Genomic DNA, 16,077 nt, shown 5'->3' on the forward strand with positions numbered 1-16,077 from the left:
CCTTAGCGGGATCCATCTTAATGCCTTCAGCGGAAATAACAGAACCGAGAAATGTGACGGAGGAGGCATGAAAAGTGCACTTCTCAGCCTTCACAAAAAGACAATTCTCTAAAAGGCGCTGGAGGACACGTTGAACGTGCTGAACATGAATCTGGAGTGACGGTGAAAAAATCAGGATATCGTCAAGGTAAACGAAAACAAAGATGTTCAGCATGTCTCTCAGGACATCATTGACTAATGCCTGAAAGACAGCTGGAGCGTTAGCGAGGCCGAAAGGAAGAACCCGGTATTCAAAGTGCCCTAACGGAGTGTTAAACGCCGTCTTCCACTCGTCCCCCTCCCTGATGCGCACGAGATGGTAAGTGTTACGAAGGTCCAACTTAGTGAAAAACCTGGCTCCCTGCAGGATCTCGAAGGCTGAAGACATAAGAGGAAGCGGATAACGATTCTTAACTGTTATGTCATTCAGCCCTCGATAATCTATGCAGGGGCGCAGAGACCCGTCCTTCTTCTTGACAAAAAAAAAACCCCGCTCCGGCGGGAGAGGAGGAGGGGACTATGGTACCGGCGTCAAGAGCTACAGACAAATAATCCTCGAGAGCCTTACGTTCGGGAGCCGACAGAGAGTATAGTCTACCCCGGGGGGGAGTGGTTCCCGGAAGGAGATCAATACTACAATCATACGACCGGTGTGGAGGAAGAGAGGTGGCCCTGGACCGACTGAACACCGTGCGCAGATCGTGATATTCCTCCGGCACCCCTGTCAAATCACCAGGCTCCTCCTGTGAAGAAGAGACAGAGGAAACAGGAGGGATAGCAGACATTAAACATTTCACATGACAAGAGACGTTCCAGGAGAGGATAGAATTACTAGACCAATTAATGGAAGGATTATGACAAACTAGCCAGGGATGGCCCAAAACAACAGGTGTAAAAGGTGAACGAAAAATCAAAAAAGAAATGGTTTCGCTATGATTACCAGAAACAGTGAGGGTTAAAGGTAGCGTCTCACGCTGAATCCTGGGGAGAGGACTACCATCCAGGGCGAACAAGGCCGTGGACTCCCTTAACTGTCTGAGAGGAATGTCATGTTCCCGAGCCCAGGTCTCGTCCATAAAACAGCCCTCCGCCCCAGAGTCTATTAAGGCACTGCAGGAAGCTGACGAACCGGTCCAGCGTAGATGGACCGACAAGGTAGTGCAGGATCTTGAAGGAGAGACAGGAGTAGTAGCGCTCACCAGTAGCCCTCCGCTTACTGATGAGCTCTGGCTTTTACTGGACATGAAGTGACAAAATGACCAGCAGAACCGCAATAGAGACAGAGGCGGTTGGTGATTCTCCGTTCCCTCTCCTTAGTCGAGATGCTGATACCTCCCAGCTGCATAGGCTCAGCTCCCGAGCCGGCAGAGGAAGATGGTAGTGATGCGGAGAGGGGGGCAACGGAGAACGCGAGCTCCTTTCCACGAGCTCGGTGACGAAGATCAACCCGTCGCTCAATGCGAATAGCGAGTTCAATCAGGGAATCCACGCTGGAAGGGACCTCCCGGGAGAGAATCTCATCCTTTACCTCTGCGCGGAGACCCTCCAGAAAACGAGCGAGCAAAGCCGGCTCGTTCCAGCCACTGGAGGCAGCAAGAGTGCGAAACTCAATAGAGTAGTCTGTTATGGATCGATTACCTTGACATAGGGAAGACAGGACCCTGGAAGCCTCCTCCCCAAAAACAGATCGATCAAAAACCCGTATCATCTCCTCCTTAAAGTCCTGATACTGGTTAGTACACTCAGCCCTTGCCTCCCAGATTGCCGTGCCCCACTCACGAGCCCGTCCAATAAGGAGAGATATGACGTAGGCGACACGAGCAGTGCTCCTGGAGTAAGTGTTGGGCTGGAGAGAAAACACAATATCACACTGGGTGAGGAACGAGCGGCATTCAGTGGGCTCCCCAGAGTAACACGGCGGGTTATTGATTCTGGGCTCCGGAGATTCGAAAGCCCTGGAAGTGGCCAGTGGATCGAGGCGGAGATGGTGAACCTGTTCTGTGAGGTTGGAGACTTGGGTGGCCAGGGTCTCAACGGCATGTCGAGCAGCAGACAATTCCTGCTCGTGTCTGCCTAGCATCGCTCCCTGGATCTCGACGGCTGAGTGGAGAGGATCCGAAGTCGCTGGGTCCATTCTTGGTCGGATTCTTCTGTTACGGTGAGTGAATGAGGACCCAAAAGCGAACTAACTTAAACAGAGCTTCTTTAATAACCAAACATAGGTAGGCTCAGATAGACCGGCAGATTCCGACAGGACAGGACAAGGTTACAGCAAACATGACGATAGTCTGGCTCAGGCATGAAACACAACAAACAAGAATCCGACAAGGACAGGAACAAAAACAGAGAGAGATATAGGGGACTAATCAGAGGGAAAAAGGGAACAGGTGGGAGAAGGGGTGACGAGGTAGTCAAGAGGAGACAAGGAACAGCTGGGGGAAAGCGGGGGAGAAAAGGTAACCTAATACGACCAGCAGAGGGAGACAGGGTGAAAGGAAAGGACAGAAAGACACAACATGACAATACATGACAGTAACGTTACTGCGCTCTTCTGCTGCTTGACAGGCAGACCCAACAAAGGATGGGAAATTAACCTAAACCACTCATACTTGTCAGGTATAGTCCATTTTTTTTCAAACCAATCAAATATACAATTAATGGTGGCCAATAACGAGAGATATCATGAGGCAACCCTCACTTATCTGAAATGACATGATCAATTGATGTTTACTGATCATGAAAAGCTTGAAGTTAGGCCTACTTGCTGTGTAACTCAGATGATAGAGCTAAATGTGTGCAAATGTTATGCATGGGATTGTCACGCCTGATCTGTTTCACCTGTCTGTAATTGTCTTCACCCACCTCCAGGTGTCCCCTGTTTTCCCCATTAGTCCCCGGTGTATTTATCCCTGTGTTTCCTGTCTCTCTGGGCCAGTTCGTCTTGTTTTGCCAAGTCAACCAGCGGTTTTCCTAGCTCTTATTTTCTCCAATCTCTGTTTTTTCCTTGCCCTCCTGGTTTATACCTTTGCCTGTCCTGACGCAGAATCCGCCCGCCTGACCACTCTGCCTGTTCTGACCTCGAGCCTGCCTATCCCCTTGAACTTTTTTGGACTCTGACCTGGTTTATGAACTCTCGCCTGTCCTCGTCCTGCCTTTTGCCTACCCCTTTAGTTACAGTGCCTTGCTAAAGTATTCGGCCCCCTTGAACTTTGCGACCTTTTGCCACATTTCAAGCTTCAAACATAAAGATATAAAACTGTATGTTTTGTGAAGAATCAACAACAAGTGGGACACAAACATGAAGTGGAACGACATTTATTGGATATTTCAAACTTTTTTAACAAATCAAAAACTGAAATATTGGGAGTGCAAAATTATTCAGCCCCTTTACTTTCAGTGCAGCAAACTCTCTCCAGAAGTTCAGTGAGGATCTCTGAATGATCCAATGTTGACCTAAATGACTAATGATGATAAATACAATCCACCTGTGTGTAATCAAGTCTCCGTATAAATGCACCTGCACTGTGATAGTCTCAGAGGTCCGTTAAAAGCGCAGAGAGCATCATGAAGAACAAGGAACACACCAGGCAGGTCCGAGATACTGTTGTGAAGAAGTTTAAAGCCGGATTTGGATACAAAAAGATTTCCCAAGCTTTAAACATCCCAAGGAGCACTGTGCAAGCGATAATATTGAAATGGAAGGAGTATCAGACCACTGCAAATCTACCAAGACCTGGCCGTCCCTCTAAACTTTCAGCTCATACAAGGAGAAGACTGATCAGAGATGCAGCCAAGAGGCCCATGATCACTCTAGATGAACTGCAGAGATCTACAGCTGAGGTGGGAGACTCTGTCCATAGGACAACAATCAGTCGTATATTGCACAAATCTGGCCTTTATGGAAGAGTGGCAAGAAGAAAGCCATTTCTTAAAGATATCCATAAAAAGTGTCGTTTAAAGTTTGCCACAAGCCACCTGGGAGACACACCAAACATGTGGAAGAAGGTGCTCTGGTCAGATGAAACCAAAATTGAACTTTTTGGCAACAATGCAAAACGTTATGTTTGGCGTAAAAGCAACACAGCTGAACACACCATCCCCACTGTCAAACATGGTGGTGGCAGCATCATGGTTTGGGCCTGCTTTTCTTCAGCAGGGACAGGGAAGATGGTTAAAATTGATGGGAAGATGGATGGAGCCAAATACAGGACCATTCTGGAAGAAAACCTGATGGAGTCTGCAAAAGACCTGAGACTGGGACGGAGATTTGTCTTCCAACAAGACAATGATCCAAAACATAAAGCAACATTTACAATGGAATGGTTCAAAAATAAACATATCCAGGTGTTAGAATGGCCAAGTCAAATTCCAGACCTGAATCCAATCGAGAATCTGTGGAAAGAACTGAAAACTGCTGTTCACAAATGCTCTCCATCCAACCTCACTGAGCTCGAGCTGTTTTGCAAGGAGGAATGGGGGAAAATTTCAGTATCTCGATGTGCAAAACTGATAGACATACCCCAAGCGACTTACAGCTGTAATCGCAGCAAAAGGTGGCGCTACAAAGTATTAACTTAAGGGGTCTGAATAATTTTGCACGGCCAATTTTTCAGTGTTTGATTTGTTAAAAAAGTTTGAAATATCTAATAAATGTCGTTCCACTTCATGATTGTGTCCCACTTGTTGTTTATTCTTCACAAAAAAATACAGTTTTATATCTTTATGTTTGAAGCCTGAAATGTGGCAAAAGGTCGAAAGGTTCAAGGGGGGCGAATACCTTCGCAAGGCACTGTATAATAAATATCAGAGCGCAACCATCTGCCTCCTGTTTCTGCGTTTGGGTCTCTCCTTGTGCCATTATAGGAATAATCAAAAATGTGTAGTTCTGACTATGCTCTTCAAGACTTGATGATATTACAACCAAATTGTTAACATTTATTTAACAATTCCTTGAAAACGGCACACCGTTGTCAATGGTTTTAGCGGAGCTGGGTCTCCTTGCCGCCAGAAGGCAAATAGAATGCTCTGCAACTTATTGTGACATTTTATTGATAACGACACATTTAAAAAAAAAAATTCACCACAGGAAGTTAAAATAACTTTTTGACAGCAATAGAGAGTGTAGGCCTAAAGCCTCAATCCCCTTTGATTAAGAAGTATATCTTAAAAGCACACAGAACACTCTGTATTGAATCTTTATTCTAAGACATGATCAAGGTCTTGCAACAAAAGTTTAATTCTAAGTCTGCGGAGAGAAAGCACAAAGGATTATTAAATGAAAGTGCTTTGTCAGTATGTTCACTCCAAATTGAGGTCTGTGAGGTTAGTGTTTTAAATAAACTTTTAGACTCTGGTTCATTTCACTTGAAAAAGATAATAACATCCTACGACCCGAGACAAAGATAATAACATCCAACGACCCTAGGCAAAGATAATAACATCCTAAGATCCTAGACAAAGACAATAGCAGCCTATAACAACATAGTTATAACAGCCTGTACGACCTATGAATTGGAGATCATTGCTTAGTACCAATCGAACAGAACAGTGAAAAGAAACTGCTGTATCATCCTAATTTGAGCATTAAATCAGTGAAACGTCACCAACAACTCCATTGATTTCCCATTTATCACCCTCTCCCAACCCTTCAGTCGATACAACAGATGGCTGCTGCTGCCTAATAGACCGTGTTTGGCTTTCATTACTACACCAGGTATTTTAGCCCGAGGCAATTAGCCATATGTTTATTGTCATCTGGCTGAGGCCCAATACCCCCCCCCTGCCCCTTCCCCAAGAGAAAAGACCTGGTCTCAACCTACTCTATCCACACAGCGCTAGGTACATTTCACATCAGGGAATTATCCCAGACGTTTGACCTTTTACCCAGAACTTAATTTGCCATGGTAAAGCTTGGATGTTTCAGTACAGTTTGTCCGAAGGTGCACACAATCTGAGGTAAATGTTGTCCTTTATTTTGGGTTAAATAAAGGTCAGTAGTCATGTATGTATCCAGAGCTGCCATCTGCCCTGCATACAAACAAACACACACTAAACTGAATCTGTTGTTGTTTTGGTGTAAGAGGAAAGGGCTGTGACTCTCACACACATGGACGATCACACGTGCACACACACGCACACACACACACACACACACACACACACACACACACACACACACACACACACGCACACACACACACACACACACACACACACACACACACACACACACACACACACACACACACACACACACACACACACACACACACACACACACACACACACACACACAAACACACACATGGACGATCATGCGATATCGGCACACTCACATAGATAAGTGACCAACGGACACAGTGTTTGTGTGTGTGTGTGTTTGCTGCTGACAGGCAAAATTGTGGTGGTGGTAGGTGAGAGTTGAAATCTTGGGAGTGAGATGGGAAGTGAGAGGTTGAACTGTGTTATGGGGTGTCAGGTCGCTGGTATGGGAGTCAGGACAGGGATGGAGTCAGGACAGGGATGGGAGTCAGGACAGGGATGGGAGTCAGGACAGGGCTGGCAGTCAGGACAGGGATGGGAGTCAGGGCAGGGCTGGCAGTCAGGACAGGGATGGAAGTCAGGACAGGGATGGGAGTCAGGACAGGGATGGGAGTCAGGACAGGGATGGGAGTCAGGACAGGGATGGGAGTCAGGGCGGGGCTGGGAGTCAGGACGGGGATGGGAGTCAGGACGGGGATGGGAGTCAGGACGGGGATGGGAGTCAGGACAGGGATGGGAGTCAGGGCAGGGCTGGCAGTCAGGGCAGGTCTGGCAGTCAGGACAGGGATGGGAGTCAGGACAGGGTGGGAGTCAGGACAGGGCTGGCAGTCAGGACGGGGATGGGAGTCAGGACGGGGATTGGAGTCAGGACGGGGATGGGAGTCAGGACGGGGATGGGAGTCAGGATGGGGATGGGAGTCAGGGCAGGGATGGGAGTCAGGACAGGGATGGGAGTCAGGACGGGGATGGGAGTCAGGACAGGGCTGGCAGTCAGGACGGGGATGGGAGTCAGGACGGGGATGGGAGTCAGGACGGGGATGGGAGTCAGGACGGGGATGGGAGTCAGGACCGGGATGGGAGTCAGGACGGGGATGGGAGTCAGGACAGGGATGGGAGTCTCGACAGGGATGGGAGTCAGGGCGGGGCTGTGATGCACATCCCCCTCTAATTAGGTGTGTTGATAACATCACAGCAGGAAGCTGGAGCCCAACCAGCAGGATGTGTGGTGTTGTTTCACAACTTGAAATAGGGATTGCTTGAAGGGGCTGGGATGTAGGCTTGTGAGTGAGTGAGTGAGTGAGTGAGTGAGTGAGTGAGTGAGTGAGTGAGTGAGTGAATGTGTGTGTGTGTGTATGGAGGAAGTGTTTACAACTGTCATGAAACCCCCAACCTGTAGTCCCCGACACTGAAGTCTAGATCAGACACTGAAGTCTAGATCAGACACTGAAGTCTAGATCAAACACTGATGTCTAGATCAGACACTGAAGTCTAGATCAGACACTGAAGTCTAGATCAGACACTGAAGTCTAGATCAGACACTGATGTCTAGATCAGACACTGAAGTCTAGATCAGACACTGATGTCTAGGTCAGACACTGAAGTCTAGATCAAACACTGATGTCAAGATCAGGCACAGCAACCCTGACTTTGACTTATAGTTTTGAATGCTTAAATCAAATCAAATTTTATTGGTCACACACACATATTTTGAAGATGTGTTCTAGGTGCAGCTGTAATGTTCTGGGTGTAGTGGGTGAGAAGTCAGGCGCAGGAAGCAGAGAGTTCAGGGTAGTGCTAATTGCATGCACAAAACGGCGAACATAAGCCAACCCCACGAAAACACAGGGTGTACAACAAAACAAACGCCCCAAACACGGGGACTTAAACTGTCCAGCAAAACCCACGAAATGGGAAACACGTAACCCACAGACGTGCACACAAGTTACACCAAACAATCCCGCACAAAGAGCAGGCTGGCGGGCAGGCTGGCTAATAAATCCCAACTAATCAGCAAATACACAACAGGTGTAACCAAAAAACAGACAAGGAGGGGGAGGAAAGAATCAGTGGCAGCTAGTAGGCCGGTGACGACGACCGCCGAGCGCTCCCGCAGCGCGCTGACACCGGCCTCGAGGTCGACCCGGAGGGCGAGGCGCAGGGTGATCCGGATGGAGGCGATGGAAATCCCTCAACATCGACGGATCCAAAATGTCCCCCACCGGTACCCAGCACCTTTCTTCCGGACCGTACCCCTCCCAGTCCACGAGGTACTGCAGGTCCCTCACCCGGCGTCTCGAGTCCAGAATGGCCCGTATCGCCGGGGACCCCTCAATGTCCAGAGGGGTAGGAGGGACCTCCGGCACCTCACCGTCCTGCAGGGGACAAGCTACCACTGGCCTGAGGAGAGACACATGAAACGAGGGATTGTAATCGATAACACACCTTGTTTATTCTCCACAGGACTTTGAAGGGACCTACACACTGCGGCCCCAGCTTACGGCAGGGCAAGCGGAGGGGTAGGTTTCGGGTTGAGAGCCAGACCCTGTCCCCCTGTTCAAACACGGGGGCCTCACTGCGGTGGCGGTCAGCACTCCTCTTCTGCCGTCCACTGGCTTGTTGGAGGGATTCCTGGACGGCCCTCCAGGTCTCCTTGGAGCGCTGCACCCACTCCTCCACCGCAGGAGCCTCGGTCTGGCTCGGATGCCATGGTGCCAGGACCGGCTGTTACCCCAACACGCACTGAAATGGGGACACGTTAGTAGAAGAGTGGCGTAGTGAGTTCTGGGCCATCTCGCCCACTCCCCTGTCCGGTCCTGGCAAGACGACCGCAGAAACCTACCCACCTCCTGGTTCACTCTCTCTACCTGCCCATTACTCTCGGGGTGATAACCGGAGGTCAGGCTGACCTGGCCAAAAACAAAGAAATACAAAAACATAGTAAAAGGAACATAGAATGCCCACCCTAGTCACACCCTGGCCTAACCAGTACAGCAGTGGTTGAAACTTTTCACCCTCTTCTGTGTGGCACCGTCAAAACTGATGTTTACTGTAAACCACATTTCTTTGAATGTAGTTGATGATTGTCCTGACGCTGCCTTAAACCTTTTCTGTGCTGTTGAGGAGATTGCTGAAGTAATGCCAGTCAGTCCAGGATGTGTTTTTTCATCAGACCTTGATAAATGGGAGTGCTGTTTTTCTTTATCTAGACTGTGCCAGCACCTGAATACTGAAGACAACACAGTACAGGACTGCATCTCCTTATGGGGGGGAAAGTTGATGCCGGTTATGCCTACAATTATTCAAACCACAACAACAAAGCCTTTATTGAAGTCACATACATTACATGATACCAATTATAAAATTGCTCTTAATCCTCCCTCTGGTCATTCACATCATCAAGGTTAAAAATAGCCTTACAACTGGATGAGTTAAAAAATTCTGGTGTTGTGTGAAATGTTTTGGTGTTGTGTGAAATGTTTTGGTGTTGTCTGAAATGTTTTGGGGTTGTCTGAAATGTTTTGGGGTTGTCTGAAATGTTTTGGGGTTGTGTGAAATGTTTTGGTGTTGTCTGAAATGTTTTGGGGTTGTCTGAAATGTTTTGGTGTTGTCTGAAATGTTTTGGGGTTGTCTGAAATGTTTTGGTGTTGTGTGAAATGTTTTGGTGTTGTCTGAAATGTTTTGGTGTTGTCTGAAATGTTTTGGGGTTGTCTGAAATGTTTTGGGGTTGTGTGAAATGTTTTGGGGTTGTCTGAAATGTTTTGGGGTTGTGTGAAATGTTTTGGGGTTGTCTGAAATGTTTTGGGGTTGTGTGAAATGTTTTGGTGTTGTCTGAAATGTTTTGGGGTTGTCTGAAATGTTTTGGTGTTGTCTGAAATGTTTTGGGGTTGTCTGAAATGTTTTGGTGTTGTCTGAAATGTTTTGGGGTTGTCTGAAATGTTTTGGGGTTGTCTGAAATGTTTTGGGGTTGTCTGAAATGTTTTGGGGTTGTCTGAAATGTTTTGGGGTTGTCTGAAATGTTTTGGGGTTGTGTGAAATGTCTTGGTGTTGTCTGAAATGTTTTGGGGTTGTCTGAAATGTTTTGGTGTTGTCTGAAATGTTTTGGTGTTGTCTGAAATGTTTTTCTGCTCTTCTGCTATCTCAAAAAGCATGTTCTCCTGATAATGACTGGACTGGAGCAGAGGTGAGCTGAGGTGGGGCTGGGGCTGTGTCTGTATTACAGGTGGAGAACTAGGGGCATATCTGCATCACCAGACCTCGCTCTGATCCACTTTGACAGTCACCCTTTAGGTGAGGAGAACCTCTCAGCATTCACTGGAAGCTACAGCTCAGGGATAGATGGGGGCAGGTTGGGGGGTTGGTGGTGGGGAGGTAGGGGACCTGCAGAGGGAGGCTAGAACTGAGCCTCCCTGACAACATACACACGTTCATGCCCCCCCCCCCCCCCCCCCCCCCCGGTGGGTAAAGCACACACACCCACTCTGAGTAATACACACAACACTGCACTCAGATAAGAACACACTCACACCTCCTGTCTGCACACCCTGTTTATTTAGCAAATGGAGTGCCCTGGATATTTGTGGCAAACCTGAAATGACTCAATCATAGATCTGCAGCAACGTGCTCAGAGCCGAGCTGCGTTTTGTCGAATTGCAATCAGCATTGCTTTTCCCTGTTACCCTGGGTGGCCGTCATAGCTTTGTCTGCTCCGTCCACGTGTCTCCACGCCTCTATGGGGTAAATAGCTTTATCCTCAGCCCTACACAGCACAGCTGAACAGAGCATTCTGTCTGTTACGTCACTCTGCCCCTGCAGCAAAAGTGGTCTGAGGAACAGACAGACAGGTATTCTGTCATTTCCGTCTCATTGTGTAATATGGGAGAAAGAGAGAGGTGAATATAGAGTGCACAACATGTCATCACTGATAGGACAAATTAGGCATGCTTTTCTCTGTAAATTGAGACATCCTTATTCAAAACATAGCTAAGTTACTGGTTCAGTTTCCATCTCTTTATTATCAGCTCAGCATTGCATGATGACTGAAGTTAAAGTAGTGAAAACGAACACTATGAAAGCATTTTAAAAACCTGTGACATTGTAAAAACTGTTTAGTCCTCATTTTTTTGTCCCTAATCTCCTACTATCATCATCATGTAGATGATGATCCTAAACATAGTCCATTGTCTGGCCCTGAAGCTGCTATGCCTTGAACCTTACACACCATACCATCATATGATCCAGTCAGCAGACACATTGTCTCCTGCTTAAATGATCTCACTTTCCAGTCATGAACCTCACCTCAAGTCAACATACCAGCATACCAACATGCCATTCATGCTGTTCTCCATTTGTTATCAAAATGAAATAATGGATGCTAATAACAGTCGATGGTTAAATTATTCTTATGTTTCTGAATCAACTTCCATTACCATCTGTAGGTGGGCTGTAATGGCTTTCTTTCTGTGCATGAGAGCTGAATAAAGAACCAATTAGGTCATTCTAGGAGCAGTCTCCCTTCAACTGTTCCTTATCCAAAGTAAACTCAGACTGTCAGACCTCTCTTTCTCTCTCTCTCTCTCTCTCTCTCTCTCTCTCTCTCTCTCTCTCTTTCTGTCTCGCTAAGCTTGGAGATGGGTTGGTCTTAGGAGTGATATCACCCACTTCACTCCTGCATGCACACATATACCACGAGAAGTGTCTTCATCTCGCAACGCGCGCTGCCCCTTGTGCTTCACGGAGGACACTCTTTTAACAAAACATCATACAGCACTGAGCACGAGACCGACAGAGAGATAACAGAAACAAAATGTTTTGATGCTGCTGGAATATCACCCTAATATGGAGACTTACTAATTTGGATTCCGGACTTCATAGTGGCAAAAACTTACTCAATACGCTGTGAGTACAGAGCACAGAGCTGTTACCGAGCACGGAGCTGTTACCGAGCACGGAGCTGTTACCGAGCACTGAGCTGTTGCGGACCCTCCTCTATGGAACTGAAGATGAGGGCAGCTCGCCAGGAGGCTGAGGGTCCTCATGTATTTGACCTATGTGCTCTAGGCTATATCTGTTCCCTGATCACACAACCTAGTGTGCAGCGCGTCTCCATTGATTAAATGCTTTAAGACTAATGCTAAATGCTTTAAGCTGTTTGGGGGTGGAAAGGCGCACGCTATAAATAACCCAGGAGAAGATGCGTTTATGATGGATGTAGCCAAGTTTATCACCGTTACCTACAACACCTTGCAGGATGCCAACACCTCGAGCGCACCGAGACCTCTCCCGCACACTGAGTTGGGCTCTGCGCTCATCATCCTGCTGGTCACCATGATCATTCTGGTCACCATCGTTGGTAACGTGCTGGTCATCGTGGCCGTGCTCACCAGCAGGGCTCTCCGCGCACCCCAGAACCTTTTCCTGGTGTCCCTGGCATGCGCGGACATCCTCGTAGCCACACTGGTCATCCCGTTCTCCCTTGCCAATGAGGTCATGGGTTACTGGTACTTTGGGAGCCCCTGGTGCGCCTTTTATCTGGCACTGGACGTACTCTTCTGCACCTCGTCTATAGTCCACCTGTGCGCCATCAGTCTGGACCGCTACTGGTCTGTCACCAAGGCAGTGAGCTATAATCTGAAGCGGACCCCCAAGCGTATCAAGTCCATGATAGCCATGGTGTGGGTCATCTCCGCCGTCATCTCCTTTCCGCCTCTTATCATGACCAAGCATGATGAGCACGAGTGTCTGTTAAACAACGAGACCTGGTACATCCTGTCCTCTTGCCTCGTATCCTTCTTTGCCCCGGGCCTCATCATGATCCTAGTCTACTGTAAGATCTATAAAGTGGCCAAGCAGCGCTCTTCCACGGTGTTCGTGGCTAAGAATGGCCTGGAGAGGCAGCCCTCCCAGTCAGAGACGTGCTTCATGAGGAAGGAGCGGATGGAGATAGAGAGCCCCAGTAGCCAGAGCTCCGAGGACCACCACAGGCAGGAGGAGCTGGATGATATCGACCTGGAGGAGAGCTGCTGTGCATCGGACAAGCCCCGTAACCACCGCTTCTCCAAGCGAATGAAGGTGGAGGGCTCGGACTGCTGCCCACGCCAGAGCTGCCGCCTATCTTGGGCCTCGGCGCGTGCCACGCAGCTTTTCCAAGACCCTAAAAATGCCGCCAACCCCGCCCTGGCAGCCCAGCGGCAGCACCTTGCGGTGGCCTCGTCCAAGACCAAAGTGGCCCAGATGCGTGAGAAGCGATTCACATTCGTGCTCGCCGTGGTGATGGGGGTGTTTGTGCTCTGCTGGTTCCCCTTCTTCTTCACATATAGCCTGCATGCAATCTGCAGGGAGAGCTGCTACATCCCCGGTGCGCTCTTCAACACCTTCTTCTGGATTGGTTACTGCAACAGCTCCGTGAACCCTATCATATATACAATTTTCAACAGGGATTTCCGTAAGGCGTTTAAGAAAATAGTTTGCCGGACTTCAAAGCGCACTAATGCCACTTGAAAAGAAGGGTCACTTTGATGGCCATGACTGTGCTTCACTGCTCATTGTATCCAGCGCTCAGCCCTACACCTCTGAATGACTATTAGTTTCAAAATGAACTTTTATATGTAAATAATATGATGATATCATATCAAAATATCTTGTGTTGTGCACCAATATGTGAATATTAGAAACAATGTACAGAGGGAATAGGATGTATTAAACAAAAGCAAAATATATATATATTGTCATTGTCATATCATAATATATTGTCATATATTGTTTTAATATGACTACTGAATCATATTGTCCCCTGCTTTCAAAGTTAAGAATGAATTTAATATTCAGTGATGTAGCTAAGGTATGTAGGCCAAAGCATAATATTTCCAGCACCTTTGTACAACCCGTTCTTTTCTGTACTGTAATTAATATTTTATGTCCCATCTAGATTTAAAAAATTATAATTTAGTTCAGAGTAAAAGTGATGTCATGTACCCAGATTGCAGAGCTGATAAAGCTGTGTGGGGCGCTGGGTGTTTTAGAATCTAAACATGAATCATTCATCACACTGTCATCAATAAGGAATGAGAGTCAGAACAGTGGTGTAGTGTCTACTTTTGATGAGTAGCCTATCCTAAATGATTACAAATGACTGCAATTGCTTGGTCGAGTTTGAAAGAGGTGTCAAAATGTAAAGATTTTATTTCTGTATTTTTTTAAACAATACAAACCATACACATACAAACAACAACATAGCGATGCACAGAAACATCCACATCACCCCTGCCCAGACACACCTGCTCAAACACTCAGCTCCAGTGCCCATATCACGACCCGCCACATGGACTCAAACTGCACCATGTTGTTTATCTCCGTCGCCCACGCACTTTCAACATTTAGATAATACACCATTTGACCTTTCCATTGTGTTAACGACAGAGGATTGGTTGATGATTGACGAGAAAAGTATCGTCCACCCCATCGGGTATCTCACTGCACCCTCATAATTAGATTAGTAACTTCTGTCAGACGCGTTTGAGTGGACCTCAGGTCTACCTCATTGCTGAACCCCCAAAACCCAGGCACTGCTGTCCATGGGGCTGAAACATGCACTCTACACTGCTGGCACTATGCTGTGTGAGGAATGCATTGGCATGGCATATTCTATGGTTTACAAAACCACCTATCAAAATATGAGTTTGCCTCTTTTAGATACTTGTAGACAATGTATGTAAACAGGTAGATCGATCACACTTTACACTTGCTTATATTATTTTATCCGAATGAGAAAGGAAGATCATGAGAATTTACCTATGGTTTGAGACGCCTTGTATCATAATTATAATCTAACATGATTTATTGCTGAAATTATTATCATCTTCAGCCAAATATTTCATTTTAGAAAACTCAACATTTTTCCAAAATATAGCTTGTGTGCATTTGTGTGTGTGAGAAAGGAAGTGAGGAAAATATGAGATTAAACATGTTTTAGTTGGTCTACTACTTCCTCTTCTGTGTTTTGATTGTCATCGGCTTTGTGCGCAGGCAGACCTCCAGTGACATGGAACCACTGTGTATTGGTTCAACAATGGCTTAACGTCCCTTACCAAGCTTAAATCCTTAATCCTCTTTGTTCTGTATGATATTGCAATATAAGGCTTATATGGCTTAGTCTAATTAAACAGTAGGCTGAATGCCTCTGCTTTGGATTACAACTGTTCATCTACCTTTTTTTACCTTTTTTTTTTTTTTTTAAACATTTTCAAACCGCAAAGCCTCAGGCGTTTATAGCATGACAAATGAATCCACAACTGGCCATGTTGCAGACATGAGCCACATGACAGTGATGCCAAGGAAGATGTGATTCAGATCTCCAGATGTGGCAAATCTGGGGACTGAAAACGAATGTTGTCATATCATGCACACATCGCAAAGAGAGAAGGGTTAAACAAATGGAGATACGGAGACTGACAAATTCCATTTGGAGGAAATGGGCTAGCCACTCCCAGACAGGCCACATATAGAACCTCTGTTCTATAGATAGCTGATCAGAACTTATTACACTTGACCTGGGTCACGTTTCATGTTGGATCGGTCATGACAAAGAGGATGTAAGTCCAAATGCAGTGTTATAGGCCAGGGTTTCCCAAACTCGGTCCTTGGGACTCCAAGGGGTGCACATTTAGGTTTTTTTCCCTAGCACGACACAGCTGATTCAAATAAATCAAAGATTGATGATGAGTTGATTATTTGAATCAGCTGTGTAGTTCTGGAACGAAAAAAACAAAAAAACAGACCTTGGGTTCCTTGTACGTGAGACATTGCGCTATTCCTCTATGAGAAACGCAGAATGTGGTCAGGGAGAGGGAAGTTATCTTGGTTCTATTGTCTGAGAAATAAATACACTATTTATATCCACTGAGGAATGTCTTCAAAGTCCCCATGCCATCAGATGTATGGGCTTGGTGCCAAAAACACTGAGCTGTTCAAACAGTATATAAGAGTAACACTGAGTAGTAC

General features: G+C 46.7%; 1 protein-coding gene across 1 annotated transcript; it reads left to right on the plus strand.

The window, feature by feature from the left end:
* Nucleotides 1-11,710: 11,710 nt before the first annotated feature.
* Nucleotides 11,711-15,060, plus strand: LOC110504821 (alpha-2Db adrenergic receptor-like). The gene has a single exon (XM_021583644.3). It carries the CDS (start codon nt 12,280-12,282, stop codon nt 13,576-13,578), a length of 1,299 nt encoding a protein of 432 aa, XP_021439319.1. The 5' UTR covers nt 11,711-12,279; the 3' UTR covers nt 13,579-15,060.
* Nucleotides 15,061-16,077: the final 1,017 nt, after the last annotated feature.

This window comes from Oncorhynchus mykiss, chromosome 25, assembly GCF_057628025.1.
Source record: "Oncorhynchus mykiss isolate SJ-2025 chromosome 25, ASM5762802v1, whole genome shotgun sequence".
In the NCBI taxonomy this organism is placed as follows: domain Eukaryota; kingdom Metazoa; phylum Chordata; class Actinopteri; order Salmoniformes; family Salmonidae; genus Oncorhynchus; species Oncorhynchus mykiss.

What these genes read in the sequence shown, in the direction of transcription:
- LOC110504821 (XM_021583644.3), top strand. Translation starts at nt 12,280, where the DNA reads ATGATGGATGTAGCCAAGTTTATCACCGTTACCTACAACACCTTGCAG.